General features: G+C 36.8%; 1 protein-coding gene across 1 annotated transcript; it reads left to right on the top strand.

Annotated features, from left to right (window-relative positions):
* The first annotated feature begins 15,810 nt into the window (after nucleotides 1–15,810).
* On the top strand, nucleotides 15,811–17,359 carry LOC145056788 (xanthohumol 4-O-methyltransferase-like). The gene is made up of 2 exons (XM_079004509.1): nucleotides 15,811–16,826; nucleotides 16,973–17,359. The coding sequence occupies exons 1-2, from the start codon at nucleotides 16,044–16,046 to the stop codon at nucleotides 17,267–17,269; spliced, it is 1,080 nt and encodes a 359-aa protein (XP_078860635.1). The 5' UTR covers nucleotides 15,811–16,043; the 3' UTR covers nucleotides 17,270–17,359.
* Nucleotides 17,360–18,067: the final 708 nt, after the last annotated feature.

Genomic DNA, 18,067 nt, shown 5'->3' with positions numbered 1-18,067 from the left:
GTCTTTCACCCATTGGAAGTTTGGGACACCACATCCCCAGAAATCCTTAAAGGATAGTGTGTGTGTCTATCTAGCCAGATGCCATATTGCTCCTGAATGCCCTGAGGCGATCCTCCATCAGCTATATGATCCCTTCCTTGATCGACCCAAAGATAACTGGGGTCGCCTCAAGGATACCTCTCGTCATCTCTGACGCGATGACCTCGCATATTCTCTCATCCACTGGCTCAGAACCCGAACCCGAACCCGATCCTGATCCTGATCTTGACCCTGATCCCGATCCTCCTACTCCTTGTCGCGTAATCATCACCATTCTAAAAAAAATACATAAGTGTCATGGTCATACATAATCTCGAGAGATCTTACACACTCTACAAGTTCCTTGGTTCTATCTCAGCCCTCTTTGACTCAAGTACGGATCCTATTCTTTCAGTAGTACGGGCACATACTACCTTCCACATTTATTTGTACTTTCCTTAAAGGTTGCTTTGATATCACCAAGTCCATTCTACCATTACTGCTCGCTGCCCTAATCTCATCCTAGGCTTACGCTATGGTAACTCTCCAACCCACTCTCTACCATCAGCTGCACAAGAAGTCCCTATCATCTTTCCTTAACCAGCTTGCAAATACTATTACATATTACTAAGACCAGATAATTCTTCGAATGAGAGGTCCCTACCTACAACGGTTAGACTCAAACAAGAGCTGCAAAAAAGGGCTAAACTTAACCTTCTGAAACTATTTAGTCCTCTTAATATGTAACTTAACGCATTCATTTACTAGTTAATTAAAGATAACTAGGACTCCTATTAGCACAAAGCAAGCAGCATTCGGGCATTTAGTAATCCGATCCGACCATACATATTCTATTCAGGCTAACATATCACTGACTACTCAATACTATCATGCAGCTTAGTAAGCTCATACAATAGGCAAATCAGGCATCGTCCTAGATCCTTAGCCCTAATATAGCATGCATTTTTCATTCACATACAATAGGCATAAAAGGCATCATTCCTAGATCCTTAGCCCTAATAATCATACCATATCATAAAATGCATGGGTATCTTGGGGAAAACTAACTTATGCCCGGTCGGTTACATGCATCACACACCTTGTCCTTTTCAAAGTTCCTTTATCTTTTCAGGTTCTTTTCAAAATTCCTTTTTACAAAAATGATTTTCTTTGAAAATTCTCATACCAAGCCCTTAGTTTGAGTCCATACACACCCTAGAGTGTGTCCAAATCCCTCAAACCAAGGCTCTGATACCAACTTGTAACATCCCAAAAATCATCACCAAAATATTCGTTTTTAATTGTACTTCTTATCAAACTATTTACTGAAAAACATAATCGATAACATATCAATTCATAAACTCATAAATCAAAAGTCATAAAATATGTCATGGAATAATAATATATCAGGGTACGATCCCCAGGACATCCTAATGCGGAAATCATGTGTACGATGCGCTGCTACCGTGCTGGCTCCTTCCCCTTCGATGAACAGGTACCTGAAAACAAAACTAAAAACTATAAGCACGAAGCTTAGTGACTTCCCCCATCATACCACACACTATACATAACACATAATGCAAAACATAATTGGTACTAACCAACCCTTTGATCCTGTCAACCGATACCTTGCCTAGCATATCAGGGTGCTGGCCTCCCCTTCGGTCCTGTCGACCAGTACCTTGCCTGGCATATCAGGGTGTTGGCCTCCCCTTCAGTCCTTTTGACTGATATCCAGGGACTATTTCACCCGTACTACTTCCACATAATATCATAGCACAGATGTGAAAATGTCTAATATAACTGGGTACTAACTACCCCCTCAGCCCTTTCGACCAGTAATGGGGTCTAACCTACCCCTCCTATCACGTATCACATAACATCATAGCATACTAGCACACAATCATAGCAGTTAGAAACATACTAGATAGTTATCACAAATACAATTATCTCTACAATAAGTCTTACTAGTGGGCCGACCTTGGTGCCTTCGACCCACTTCTACTGAAAGGTAACTCACCTCGTAAAGCCAAGTATCAAATCTGTCCTCGCTGTCGGGATCAACTCCACTCAAATCCTACACATAATCATCTTCCTTAATTACCATTTCATGGTCAACTTAGCTCAAAGTCAAAGTCAAAGTCAATACCCTGGTCAAAGTCAACTTTCGGTCAACTTGCCGACTTGGTCCACCAAATCGTCGAGTTCCCTGATACAGAGTCGGGACCCTTTTGCAAGTGCCTTGGTGAGTTCCTCCTTTGACTCACCGAGTCCATCTTTATGCTAGTTGGGACGTTTAGTCCTTGACCCGTCGAGTTCCTCATGAACTCGTCAAGTTCATCTTCATGCTATGTGATGCTCTTAGTGCTGAACTCCACGAGTTCTCCCTTGACTCTCCAAGTCCATCTTCATATTCTTGGGACATAGCCTTGAACTTGTCGATTTAGTTCATAAACTCACCGAGTCCTATGATTTCTAGATCCTTAATGAGCCCAACAGACTGAGTGTTCTTCTAACTTAATACATGGTCCAATATTAGAAGGGATTTTGTGGGAAATGCGACCTGACTCGCCGAGTCCCTCAATGTCCAAAACTATACACTCGATTTCAGTTGGTCTTCATGGATCCACAACATAGTTCTGACCTCCTAGGGTCCATAATACACGTAAATTCCTAAACTTGACGTTCATGCATGGGGTATTTGGCTCAAATGGCCCTAAAATGGAGTCTACAAGATGCATGGCGTGCTTATGGCAATAATGTTGGCACCTTTATGCCATAAGAACCCTCAATGGTTCAAGATCTGAAGTCATACCCTCTTAGAACCACAAAATCTCAAATATGACTCTATAAAAGTTTAGAAAATGTAGAAATGAACCATAACTAGAGATCTAAGAGATAAATGGTCAAGGTTGAAGCTTTTTACGTCAATTGAGCTAGAAATGCGACACAACCTTTGGATCTACTAGCTTCCACTTGACCTGTCAAGCTCCTTCTTCCTTCTCAAGCATCAAAACCACTATAAAGACAAGAAAATGGCTCAAGGACACTCAAACAAGGTTAGGGTTTTGATTTAGGGCTTTCTGGACACAGAGAGGAGGTGAGGGAGGCCACAACTGGAGTGTTAGGCATTTAAATAGGGTGCAAAACTTTAAATTAGGGTTTCATCCAGACAAGCCTACTCATCGATTCAGGGCATCCAACTCGTCGAGTTGGTTCTTCTTCCTACATTCGAATTTGAACCTCTACTCGACGAGTTGGGGCCTCCAACTCGCCGAGTCCCAAAACAAATGTGCAAAAAAATTATATTTAATTTACGTACCAGGAACCAGGCACTACAGTGATGCTTCGATAAGAGTTTATCTAGGCTCATACACCTTTCATTAGAATTCTCATATGTGTGTCTAAACTATATCAGAACTTATATCAATAAGTCCCAAATGTTTAGACTAATTGCCAAATCTCACAATTCGAACTATGAAGAGGGATGTCGTAATCATAATCGAATTTGAGAATGCAAATATCATAATTTCTATCTCCTTGAAATCTTCTTATTGAAAGTGTTTCGTCACAATCATTTTCATGAAGCGGAGAAAAACCTTACCACTTAGATTTTATGGTGTATGTGTTCCTATCCATGTGAATTTTTAATAACCATTATCACAAGAAAATGTTTGTGACAAATCCAAACTCATATGGACTGAACTTGTTCAATCTTTATTTCTTGCCATCTGACAGCACAAGGGCCTACCATGTCTTCCAAGTAGTTGAGCAGCTCACCCATACAAATCAATGAACTTTCATTGATTAATATGCTTTGCCTTATGCATTCAAATGAGAACTCATAGAACTCACATGCATAGTTAACTTAACTGGAATGGCACATAAACAAGAACATGTTAACACGATAGGTTACAATCCTCAGGTTGTGTGCTAGTGATAAACAACAGGTTTATTTTTGATTAGTTTCTAAAGCTATTCAAAACCATTAGGACTCCTACTGACCTCTTGACATATAAGAATCTCTTGTCAAGAAACATTCCTTGACAAACAAATATTCAAGAGTTAGTGCAAATTCTTATCTAGACAAATACTTCACTTAACTGGTCTTAGTTGATCTTTATCTTATCCAAGACATCACAACTTACCAATTTCAAATGTGTAGGAATAAGAAGACAATTTCTACTCCACATTTGATGAGTGTGTTAAAACCTTCTTAAGATGTGTCACTCAAGTCACAATTTTGGAGTTCAACTCTAAGACTTGATTTTGGAACGAACTATGATTCACCTTTTGATTTAGCCATTTCAACAATTTTCGATTCCTCTTCTTAGCCATACTTGTACACTAAGGTGTCCTTAGAGGATCAATTGTGACACTGTTTCATAATCACTAAGTTAATCATAAAACACGATACTTAAGTAATCTCCCTTTTTTTCAGATTGGAGAAACTTTTATCTTTCTGCATAATTGATTCTTCCTATTTGTTCTGCATTACATTGAAATCTTTTCAATGATTCAGAATTACATGTAATCTTATAAGAATAACCATATTTACTAAACTTTTAGCAAATCATGGTGAATATTCTTATTGTTCTTTGTGGTGGACTTGACCAAGTGCACAACAATGCATACTAGATCCTTTAGTTCTTCACTTGACTCACATACTTATGTTTAGTCTTGATTTCCCAAATACAAAGATTCTCATTCATCATACAATACCAGTTGCATGATTCCAAGTTTCTGTCCAAATGAAACTTGGGTGATGAGAATCATTCCCTATTTGGTAAAATTTTGACATTACCACAAATAACATAACTAAGAATCACATATATTTTCAATATTGCTAACAATAGAAACATAAAAACATAAATTTTCACAAATGGCATTGCAAGGAAATATAAATAAATAAATAAAAATTTATTTTATTTATAAAAATGTGGAAAAACTTGTCCTTACAACGCAATTACAAATGAAAACTATGTTACTAAATGTTCCTAAGCAATCTATCATAACTTCTATGCAGTAGCTCAAAAATCTGATCATCGAACCATGTGATCGAAATCCATCTCTTCACGATCAGACTCAGCATACTTTTCCTTTAAGCCTCCTTTCTTTTCTTCGATCCTACAAAACATCAAAATGCAATATTATCACATCATGTATTAAGAATATACTAATATGAACTTAATAGAGTTAGATAGTGAACTTACCTGAAGCAAAGTCATACATCTTGACTTTTCCATCCTTGATATCTTTCAGGTAAATATGGCAGCTTCGCATCCAATGCCCCTTCTCGTGGCAGTAGAAACAAATGGACTCTTTTTGAACAACACATGGGATAATCTCAGATTCAGCCCTTCTCTTTACCATCCGGTCAAACGGTTTGACCATGGCCAATCCCTTTCTATCGGGAAGTGAAGACTTCTCTGGACTTCCAATGTTTCCATCTTCAATATCCATGGAAGTTTGGGAGGTTGATCTACCAGTCAAATTTGCTTTACCAGTATGCCAAATCATTGCGGATTCAGCAACAATAAGCAAATAGGTAAGATCAATGAGGGTCACCTCGTGGTCCATCATATAGTAATCTTGAATGAATTCACTATATGATTCGGGAAGTGATTGAAGAACCAAGTCAACGACCAGCTTCTTTGAGACATCGACACCCAAAATTCCCAACTTGTCAATATGTAACATCATCTCTAAGATGTGAGCACATATAGACTTTCCATCTTCATGTTTTCTTGCCAATAAGGCTTGACTAACCTTGAACTTTTTAAGTCTTCGAAAACGTGGGTTAGGGAGAACTATTGGAGGAGGTGGAGGAAGTGAAGCATGATTTCCGTTTCCATGATCCAATCGTGGAACATCATCTTCATGTGGAAAGCTTTTTCCAAAGGATTCGGGAAGACCATAGTTGTTAGAATTTGACATCTACAAAAGGGAGAAATTTAAGTTACTTGATTTAGTCCTTAATATAACACCCAAACGAAATATCAAGGCTAGGACCCAATACAACATTCTACAATTTGGAAGAGGGATGTTGTAATCCAATTAAAAAATATTTGAAGGTAGGTAAATAACGATTTACCAATTTCCACCATGAAAAACGAAAATTAATATTAGGTTTTAAATTAATTGAAACTCCTAGATCTTTTGAGATTCATTGAACTTTACAATGGCATGTTTAATCTCGATTATGCCCTTCATGTTTGTGACTGGGATACTGAGGATCACAAAGAAGGTGTGAATAACCATCCAAACTAGCTTGGTATTTAATGCAGATGTTTATCACCTAATCAATGTACCGGTTAACCACACACGATCCATTGATCTATGATAATCTACGAGCTACCCATTGCCATCTTTCATTGATCCCATATTAGTGTGTCGGTTAACCACACATGCTCCACTAACGACCAATAAGGTGCAATGTGTAATTTCATGGATTAGCACCAAATTCACATTTTTCATAAAGTAACTAACATTTGGGAATTTATAAAAGTGTTTAGTTACTTCGTACTTCATTATACTTATAATGGGAGGTTGTGTCCTACCCTACCAATTTGGCTAACGACCGTCCACTAGTCAAGGGTGCAGTAGGTAAAAGTGGATAGTCAATGGCGGTCATTTTATATGCCACTTCCTTAAACAACCCTTATAGACTAGCTTCGTGAATGAGGTGGACTAACGGTAAGACTGACTTTTACTTATACATATATAATATATTAGAATTTTAATTTTATATAGTATAAGGGTGTATTTTATACATTTAAAATACTAAGTGGTTTAATCTATTAATAAATTAGACTTTTAATTTAATTAAACTTAAACCATATTATTATGGATTTATTAATCCTCTCTTTTAGTTAAACACTTAATTAAGTTAATAAAATCCAAAAGGGTGTAATTTGAACTTTTCAAAGCACTAGGGTTTTAGAATTTAATATTTCAAAATTAAAGAACTTGAGGATAAATTTTGAAACTTTTCAAAATATTAGGGTTTAACTATTTAAATTTCAAAAACTAAGGCTTCTAATTTCAAATTTCAACTATAAAACCTAAAGGGTGTGATTTAAAACTTTTTCAAAATTACTAGGTTAAGTATTTGAATCAAAATAATCGTATATTACCCATATTTAACCATATCCATCAATTTTGATAAGGATATCCATACCAAACATAAAAAATTGAATTTAGGCAAGAAAAACAAGTTTTGGTCATTATCCTAATAAAAAACTGGCCAAAAAATCGAAAATCCCGGCAACAGAACCCTGGACTCATCGAGTTCATGCAAGTCGTCGAGTCCATACATAGAATCGTCGAGTCAGCCTGTCAGACAACAAAATCTTCGATTTTTTGAACCTTTGACAGTTCACTTTCGCATATATTCAATAGAAAAACGACCTAGGCTTTGATACCACTGTTGGGTTTTGTGCATAATATCATTCCTATGATGTACATGCAACCCTAATTGCTTTGGATCTAGGTTTTTCTAATTTGAACATACAACTATGAATACCAAAGCAATAACCGTATGACCAACATATATATTTCGAAAATCACATATGATTAGGGTTAGAAACTTTACCTTACTTGTTATGTAGCAATAACAAGAATAATCCTTCTTGATCTTGACTTTTGAAAGCCTAGTGCCCTAAGTGTTGCACCTCTAATGGAGTCACAAACATCCAATGCAAAGAGGATGAATTAGGAGAGAAGGATTTCAGCTAGGGTTTCTTTCTTGAATGCTTAGGCTGAAAATCCTTAGTCATAGGGTCTATTTATACTTGTGACTGCTAGGGTTTTAGGTGGAAACCCTAATATGACTTCTGAGGCAACAAGCAACCCATGAAATTCTTCCTTAGAGCCTTTAGGCGAAATCTTATGGGCTTCCCCATAAATTTCATCCCCTCCACTCTATGGAGTCCATCAGCCCAATTATGCAACTATCAACGATTTGCATAATAATCCCCAATTATTTAATCAGTCCCTTGTGATTACCAAATTAATTTCTGATCAATACTAATTAAATAATATGATTTCCAAATAATATATTAGTCTTGTAATATATTAATAAAACCATTTTAAGTACTAACTTATCATTCATATAATAAATTCTACTCTCTCTCCTCTTGTCATCCTATCAATTTGCATGAGTGAAGGCAGACCAAAAGGACCATGCTCATAATCAAATCAAGTACATACCAAAAATAGTTATGGATTGGACACCTAATCCAACAATTTTGGGGTCTACTTACTGAATTCGGCTGATCGTACACTCTGCATCCTCCTTTAGCATTTTGAAACCATTTGAAAATCATTTTTAAAATCGTTTCCTTGGTTTGGGACTAGATTCACACGAGTGTTCCTCCAATTCACTCAAACCAAGGCTCTGATACCAACTTGTAACATCAATAAAATTCATGACAATTTAAAACTTTTTCAAACACCAAAAAACACCATTTGATTACAAATTGTTTTCAAAAACACCATTTGATCACACTTCATCTACCCTTGGTCAAAGTTATAGTCAATGGTCAAGGTCAATTGCCCATGTTGACCCAACTCATCGAGTCCATCTACTGAATCGTCGAGTTCCTTCAGAACTCAGAAACCAAAAACTCGAGTCAACTCGCTGAGTTACCTGAGTAACTCATCGAGTTCTTTAGTGTCCAGAAGACTAGGAAAACCTTAATCAACTCGCTGAGTCATCTTACCCACTCGTCGAGTTCACTCAGAATCTAGAAGGCGGGTAAACCCTATCCAACTCGTCGAGTTGGCTATGAAACTCATCGAGTTCCTCCGACCTTTTTCTCATTTAGACACTTTTAAGAGAAACCAAGGCTCCAAACTATAGATCTTGCCTCTTAGGGTGTAGTTACCATGTAAAGTTGCCAACTTTACGTGCATGCAAGGCCTCAAGAGGATAAAACACCCAAAACTAGTCTTTGAATGAGGTTTAGGGCGTAGAAAAAGGCCAAGACTAGATAAAGATGATAACTTTATGACTATGGGGGCCTAGAGGAGTCCAGATCTGAAGTTAGAACTTCAAATCATGCTCAACTTCCAAAAATTGATCTAAAGTGGATAAAAGGCCCTAAACTCTTGAATGAAGAGATCTTACAAGAAAATGATGAAGGTAACAACTTTTTACCTTCAAAAGGTTGCTACAAAATAGTAGTTGTTGGATCTATAAGCTCCTTCTTGTTCCACGCTCCTAAACCTTCAAGTTTCTCCAAGAAATGCACCAAACACACACTCTATAGCCTTGTACACACTTAAAATGGAAGGTTATCTTATTTAGGGTTTTCTTCTGGACGATAGGGTGGTAAGGGAGGGTGGAGAGGGGACTTAAGGTCCTTTAAATAGCGTGCAAACCCTAAACATTAGGGTTTTCATGCACAGCCTCAACTCGTCGAGTTGGGGTCCTTCAACTCGTTGAGTAGGTTCTGTAAACCACGCGGCCTGATTAGTTACTACACGAAGAGTTGGGGCCTCCAACTCGTCAAGTAGGTCTTAGATGATGTATAAAAATTCTTGAAATTCATACCTGGGAGTCGGGATGTTATAGTTCTCTCCCGCTTGAACTACACTTTGTCCTCAAAGTCTGTTGCGGTAAACAACTCCGGATAATGCTCCCGTATCTCGGCCTCTACCTCCAAATTCCACTCGGATCCCCTCCGATGCTCCCATTATACCTTTTCTAAAGGTACGTCCTTGTTTTGTAGACGCTTCACTTTCCTCTCCAGAACGGCCATTGGCCTCTCCACGTAATTCAGATGCTCATCAACCTGAATATCATCTAATGACACCACTGCATCCTCATCAAGTATGTACTTCCGCAATTAGGAGATGTGAAAAGTGTTGTGAATCTGACTAAGCTCCTATGGAAGATCCATCTATATGCCACCTTTCCAGCCTTGGGAATAACCAGAAAGGGTCCAATGTATCGGGGCCCCAACTTCCCCCTCTTCCTAAAACGAATCACACTCTTCCAAGGTGAGACCTTTAGTAGTACCATGTCACCAACCTGATACTCCAACTCAGATCGGCATTGGTCGACATAACTCTTCTGCTGACTCTGAGCAGTCTCTAACCACTGTCTTATCTGCTAAATCTTCTCGGTAGTCTGCAGAACTACCTCGATCCGACCCATCACTCGATGACCGATCTCACTCCCAACAGACTAGGGTGCGACATCTCCGTCTATACAACATATCGAATGGTGGATCACCAATACTGGAATGAAAACTGTTGTTGTAGGAGAACTTTGCAAGAGTTAGGTAGGAGTCCCAACTCCCACTAAAGTCAATAACATAGGCCTACAACTTATCCTTTAGGATCTATATGGTTCGCTCACTCTGATTGTCTGTCTGCGAACGATTAGATGTACTAAAATGTAGTCGCATGCCCAGTTCCTCGTGGAACTTCTACCAGAAACCGGAGGTGAATCGAACATCACGGTCTGAGACAATAGAGACTGCTACTCTGTGGCGAGCAAAGATCTCGTGGATATACATATCGGCCAACTTCTCTTTAACATCCTGTTCCAGGTCGTTTTGTGATTTAAGGCTTGTGGACTGTAATCTTGGTATGAGAAGGTTTTTACGCTTTAATGGAGAAAGTCTAGGCCAACTTTATATATGGATAAGGTAGATTTTGTGATAAAAGAGTTCGGGTTGTACTTTAGAGGCCAAGAGTATCGAAGAAGGCCATGGCTAGATTTTTATGAATTTTTTGGTTTTGTTCGTGGATTTTTGAGGATGTGATGAGTTGCTCGAAGCATAGGGCTTCTTGCCACATTTTCGTGGATATAAGGGTCATTGGAAACGGACTCATAACGAAGAAGATATGACAGTTTGAAGTTTTGGAAAGCTTAGTCTATATTGAGAAATATGTGGCAATTGGGTACGCTGGGCGTACACTTGAGTACGTGCAGCGTACTTATGTGCCTTGCATGATCGGGAAGGCCACCTCGTACACTGGGTATACCAAAGGGTACGGTGGGCGTACTAGGTCTAGAATGAAAACTGTAATGTCATGGATTGTCCCTATTTAAGGAACATGTTGACCTCATTTCCAGCCACCATTTCCAGTATCCAAGCCCTCTCAAACCCTAATCCCATTTCTCTAGCTTATGTGAGGGTTTGTGGCTCATTTGAGTGTTCTTTTGGGGCTTGTGATGAAGAAGGAGTCTTGAAGGAAGGAAAACTTGTGCTTCTAGGTTGAAGATCTGAGTTCTAATCTACTTGGTGCATCCTCCAGAGGTATGAAGCTCGCAACTTGCTCATTGTTGTGATAGTTTTGGTTTTGGGTCAATTTCTAGGGTTTTATGTCCCAAGCTTGAATCTGTATGATTTTGATGAACTCTAGAGCACAATACTTGTCCTTTCATGACTATTTGGTGGTCTAGATTCATAAAAATGAGAACATGGTCGTCTAGACCTCTCCATGCATATGTTAGGATGAGTAAAGAAAGTCTTAATGGTCATTTTTAGAAGTAAGGTCCCATTAAGACATGCAAACTGATAAAGTCGCCAACTTTATCAGTTAGGAGCTTGTAATGAAGCTTCCCTGACATTTGGATGCTTTTGGCTGAAGTGGTTAAGTGGCAAATGGAGTTTTTGGGCCTGAGTATTGCGCCCCGTGTAAGGTTCAGTATGCCCCGCGTACAGAATTAAGTCCCCCGATCAGGGCTGCATGCATGCTGAGCATATCAAGGGAGGTACGCCCGCGTAATCTCGCTGTGGGAGTTTTGGGCTAGATCTTGTTTTGGGCTGTAAGTGTTGGGTCTTGGTTTGGGCTTCTTGTATTAGATATTCTTGGTCAGAGGAATATATGTCTTGGACCCTTATGTTGGGCATGCCATTTTGGACTTATGTTTAGGGTTGGGCCTTGGTGGGCCCATTTGGTATTGGGCCTTGGTGGGCCCATTGGGCTTGGGTTATTTATAGGCCGAGTTAGTGGGCCATCTTTAGAGTTAATGTGTGGGGGTTGGCCTTACATCCTAATTAGGTTAATTGTGGGTTTGGCTTAGTGTGGAGCAGCAACATTTATAGGATCTGTTCATCATTCAAGGTGTGTCTTCTCACTATATCTACCTGTATGGTAATACATGAGTGACCGGAGGGTCTTATTGTGTTACTGACCGGAGGGTCTTACTTATGTTGTTGGCTAGAGGGTCTTATTTATGTTGTTGGCTGGAGGGTCTTGTTGTATTACTGATCGGAGGGTCATATCTGCTTTATGTGCTATTATGCATTCTATCTTTATGACTTATACTGTCATATTATTCTTTATAATTGTTGATCTATGACTGGAGGGTCCATACCGAGTCGTGAGACCGGAGGGTCTTCATTGAGACACATGATGGGAGGGTCCAAACCGAGCCGTGAGACCGGAGGGTCTTCACTGAGACACAAGACCGGAGGGTCCATATCGAGACATAGCCATATAATTTGTTTATGTGGTATTTTGGGACACTCGCTAAGCTTCGTGCTTACAGTTTTTGTGTAAAAAGTGTTTCAGGTACATCTCAGGATCGCGGAAAGGCGGATGCATGATTGTACACATACGTCGGCTTATGGAGATTTGAGGATTTTGGGATACCCTGATATTGTTTTGATAATAACTTAAATAATATGTGATGAATTGAATTTATGAGTAATATTTTGAGAATTAAAATTGAAAATTTTGTCATGAAATTTAAGGTGTTACAAATCCGTCGGCTAATGCTCGCGTCACTAGTACTGTCTTCTGTCACCATTAATAGTATTATTTGTTTTTTTAAACTGCACCTTCCAAATGCCGAAAAAACCACTATAAAAATATAAAAACGACTAGAAAATATTAATTGCAGAAGTTAGATCTAAACATTGAATTGTTTGTTAATACAACATCCTAAAATAATACTCCAAACATTAAGTGCAAAATATGTTATAACTCTAGCAAAACATTACAACACATTATATAAATCCTAAAACTAGCTACATATCAGGTCGACAATCACTGTTTGAAGTATGTCCAACTAAAAAATAAACTACATAAAATTATAAATTAAACGAACAAGTTACCAAAATATAAGCAAAGTACAAATTATATTACCAACAAATCAAACTACAAAACTATTAGTTATCAAATTATAAATTACCAACATATAACCAAACTAACAAACCAAGCTATAAATTACCAAATTACTAACATATAACCAAACTAACAATTATCAAACTATAAATTACCAACATGTAAAACTATAACTGAAGTAACAATTATCAAACTACAAAATATCAACATATCAAAGTATTACCAAACTAACATTTTCCAATATATTAGAATATAATCAAACTAACAGTTACCAAACTATATAATATGTTGTTTTTTCTATTGTAGCATTGTACTTTAAAAAATCATATTATGTTGATTTTTCTTTTAGTATTGTACTTTACATATTATACAGTTTATTTATTTATTTATTTATTTATTTTTTGTGAATAATAGCATCCTACAAGCATTGTGTTTAACAACCTAAGATAATAATTATTAAGCCCTTAATAATTAAGCTCTTAAAATTTAAGTCATCTTCCAATCAAATTAACTAGATTGCATATATATATATATATATATATATATATATATATATATATATATATATATATATATATATATATATAGGGAAATGATCAAATGAGAACACCTAAAAGGATGAGAATGCGAGAACAGGTATACTCATTTGTGATTTCATGTATTCATTTATGGAGAAATGATAAATTTTTATGCACAATCAACACGAATATGATTTTTCTCTTCAATTGAAATTAAAGGCGTAAAAATTTATCAATTCTACACAAATAAATACATGGAATCACAAATAAATATACTTTGTTCTCGCGTTCTCAACCTTTTTGGTGTTCTCATTTTATCCTACTCCTATATATATATATATATATATATATATATATATATATATATATACTCATTTTTACTTACATTATACATATATACATACATTGTACATACATTCCAAATTGCATACAAATAGACATACGCATAAATAATTTTCTATTTCCATATATACATTATACATAAAAATACACATAAAAATGCATAATATATACGTTATACATACAAATACAAATATACATAGATAATCTTCTTTTTACATATATTCATTATACATACAAATACACATATACATGCTCAAAATATATATCATACACATAAAAATAAAAACAATAGCTTATATAGAAACCTGTGGTGGTGTTACACTGGTGGAAAAAGGTGGTGGTGGCCGACAACAACAACAATATTCCGGCAGAGCTGGAAATTGCGACATAGAGCAACAATTCCGCAGAGAAGTTATAAAACTCTACAAAATCGACGAGTTTGGTCACTAGGAAGAGAAACGGGTTGAAGAGAAAGAAAAAGAAAAAAAAAGAAATAAAGGAGGAGAAAAAGAGTTTGATCACCTATCAACGATAATTTGGTGGTCGTTGGTGATTAGCTACCTCGTCACCGGTAGTGCAGGTGGTCGGTAGGGGCATTTGTCGGTGAATATCCCAGAAAATCAACAATAGAGAGTAAATGTCGATGAAGTATTAATGTTCAATAGAAAAGGGAACATAAAAGAGGGAAAGAATTAGCTAGGAAGAGTGTTAGCTGCGACATTTTTAGCGGTGATGGTATATCAATAACGATGTCGTCGTATCAATAGTGGTGACGCCCCTAGAGGGAATTATTTGCAGCTTTTTTTTCCGAGTATTAGCGGCGACACCTATTGTGTCGTCGGTATTAGTGTCGCCACTACAGGTCTGTACGTATCGTGGTTCCAGCTATTGGATTAGGCACAAAATCGATGGATAGGTTTTAATATCATATTTTCACGCGGATTGGGTCGATAAGCTTTAGTGTCAACGCTATTAGCGTCATAACCACTATTAGCGGCAACATCAAACACGAATGTGGGGTGTCACTGGTAATGGTGGAGCCACTAAAGCTCGATATTCTTATAGTGATCAAGGTGGTGAAGATATGTTCTTTTCAAGGGAACGAGGGTTCAAATACGGTTATGGAAAAAATATAGGTTTGGAATAGTATTTAGAGGATGTGCGTTGGCGGTTCCTAAAAAAAGAGTTATGATTTATTTGTATTTACATATAAATGTGTATGCTAATAGCTTAGCAATGTATGTTGTTGGTCGGTTTCTCTTTCATCTTTTTTTGAAACGGAGGAAAGTCTCTAATATGTAGTATTAAATATTAATGTACATGTTTGCAATTGTTGCATAACAGCAAACCATTAGAAATTTTGGGTGGTTGAGAGTAGGTCCTTTTTGTTTCAGGATTTTGTGGGTAAATAGTATCCTTATTATAATAAATGAATAGTTTTAATCTATTTTTGTCAAATGTCACTCTGATACAATTTTTCATTAATATTATGACATGTGTCATGTAGATATATTAGACATCTTATTTTAAAATTCAAATTTATATTTTTTTCTAATTATATGTTAAATTTGAAGTTATAATAACTTTAAAATTTTGATATATATCTCTTAATTAATAATTTATTTAAAATGATTTATTTAAAATAGTTGATTGATAACTATAAATTTTTATTATAAAAGTTTAATTAGTTTTATAAACGTGTTTCTCATATTACAAACTAATATTTTAATAATCTAGTGGGATCAAGAGTCTACAGACATGTGATATATGTGGACCTCCTATATATCAATAATTGGATTAGAGACACCAGCTATATTTGGACCAACATACAAGCAACTACTATTGGCATTCAAGAGCATATAGTCAAACCGTATTTGGAAGAAATACAGGATTGCAATTTTGGGTGGGTAAAATTAACTTTAAGTCGACGATGCCCTGTGCCCAATATTGTTTCCGACAATAGCTGGTCTCATTGATTACCTTCTAGATAGAACTTATGTCTTTTTGGTTATAAGTGTATGCCTCTATTTAAGTTTTAATTCAACCAATTCATTCAAGAGTGCAATAATTTGAGCAATGATGAACACACAAAGTGGAATCGAGGAAGATGCAGTGCTCATAGGTCAGACACAAATAAGCCAGTGCCTAAACGGAGTTTTTGACGCCATGGCCTTACGCTGTTGTGTTGAGCTCCGTATCGCCGACATAATAAGCAACCACAACCGACCCACGACGTTATCAGAAATTGCCACTGGTATTGATTCTCCATCAATAAATATCGATGGGCTTGAACGACTCATGAAGTTCTTAGTCCACAAAAAGGTGTTCAACGAAATTCCTCAAGCAGAAGAATTAGAAGGAGAACGAGAAACACTTTACGCCATGAACAACTGTTCTAAATGGTTGTTAAGCGATGCACAACTCACATTGGCACCGATTGTTATGAGTTGTACGGATCCAGTCATGGTTTCGCCTCTGCATGTGCTAAGTCGAGCGATTAAAGAAGGTGGTACAGCATTTAAAATGACGCATGGAGAAGAGTTGTATAATTTTTCTTTGCGTAATCCAAAGTTCAACAGAATTTTCAACGAGGACATGGCATGCTCTGCTAAGATCAATTTGGATGCCATTATCTCAAGTTACAGGAATGGATTTCTTGGGATGAAAGGAAGTGTGGTGGATGTTGGAGGTGGTACTGGTGTTGCAATATCTGAGATTGTGAAGGCATATCCACATCTTAAGGGGATTAACTTTGATTTGCAACATGTTATTTCAACTGCGCCAACATATGATGGGGTTACGCATGTTGCTGGTGACATGTTTGAGGCCATTCCTCCTGCAGATACGATCTTTATGAAGGTAATTTGCATGCGTGGGTTGTATTCGGTTGATGATATACTCGCTCAAGTTATGACTATTTATAGCAAAAGTACGATAATCCCACAAAGATTAATGTTATATAGAGTATAAATTAATTAATAGGAATATTCTTCTTTGCATTTCAGTGGATCTTGCACAATTGGAGTGATGATGATTGCGCTAAAATACTTACGAATTGTCGAAAAGCCATACCTAAGGAAACTGGAAGAGTAATTATTGTGGAGATCGTTCAACAGCCTAAAGAAGATGATGCTTTTAGTGACACGCGCTTCATACTTGATCTATCGATGCTTGCATATTTTTCTAGTGGAAAGGAACGATCTGAAAAGGAATGGAAGAAGCTTCTTGGTGATTGTGGCTTTTTCCGTTACAATATAATTAAGATGCCTTCGCTTCTGTCGATTATTGAGGCCTTTCCATAATGATTATGTAATGTGCTCTTGATGAATGTCTAATAATGCCAATTGTATGTACTTTTCATGGTTTTTAATATATATATCTCCTAATAATAACTATTTAAGGTTTTAAGCTAGAGCGATTTCAAGTCCACAAAAATTGTTCCAAATGTATCTGATGATTCAAACAGTTCGTGGATCGATGGTTTTTTCTTTTTCCCTAATAGTAACAAGAGGGGTCCAAGCACCCCACTTGGAAGATGATTACAATCATATTATTACCAAATATACTCTTAAAAAATTTTCTTTTACTAAGAAACCTTCTTCATGGCACCCACTCTTACAAGAAAAGAAAGTCCCTCTTTGACAAATTTTTGGATGAAAAAAACTAAAAATATACTAAAATTTCAAAGCGTTGAATTTTTTTTATATATAATTGACTCTGGTTAACTTCTGTCTTGGATCCGCACTGACTGTGGTTAAATGGTGTTTGGAATGTACGATTATCTAATTACTGAAAGTGGTTATAAGCTCCATACCCGTCCCAGAGGGTGGACGATAGGGACGACCGTACAGGACCGATCTTTTAAAGGGGTCCAAAATTTTTTATAGAAATTATTATATATAGAAGATAGTACAAATAATTTTCTTTTAATTATTGATTTATTATTAAAAAACATGATGACATTTGTGTTTTTTATGTGCTCATTTTTTTCTCTCCTCTTAGGTCCACAATATGTTTGGAACGGCCTTGATAAGCTCGAAGGTCAAAAGTTGATGACGGGTTACTGTAGACATTTACCTGCAAATTGAAGACGTGTTTCA

This window comes from Lactuca serriola, chromosome 6 (genome assembly GCF_051521515.1).
Source record: "Lactuca serriola cultivar US96UC23 chromosome 6, Lser_US96UC23_V15, whole genome shotgun sequence".
NCBI lineage: Eukaryota > Viridiplantae > Streptophyta > Magnoliopsida > Asterales > Asteraceae > Lactuca > Lactuca serriola.
This window is presented reverse-complemented; position numbering and strand designations above follow the sequence as displayed.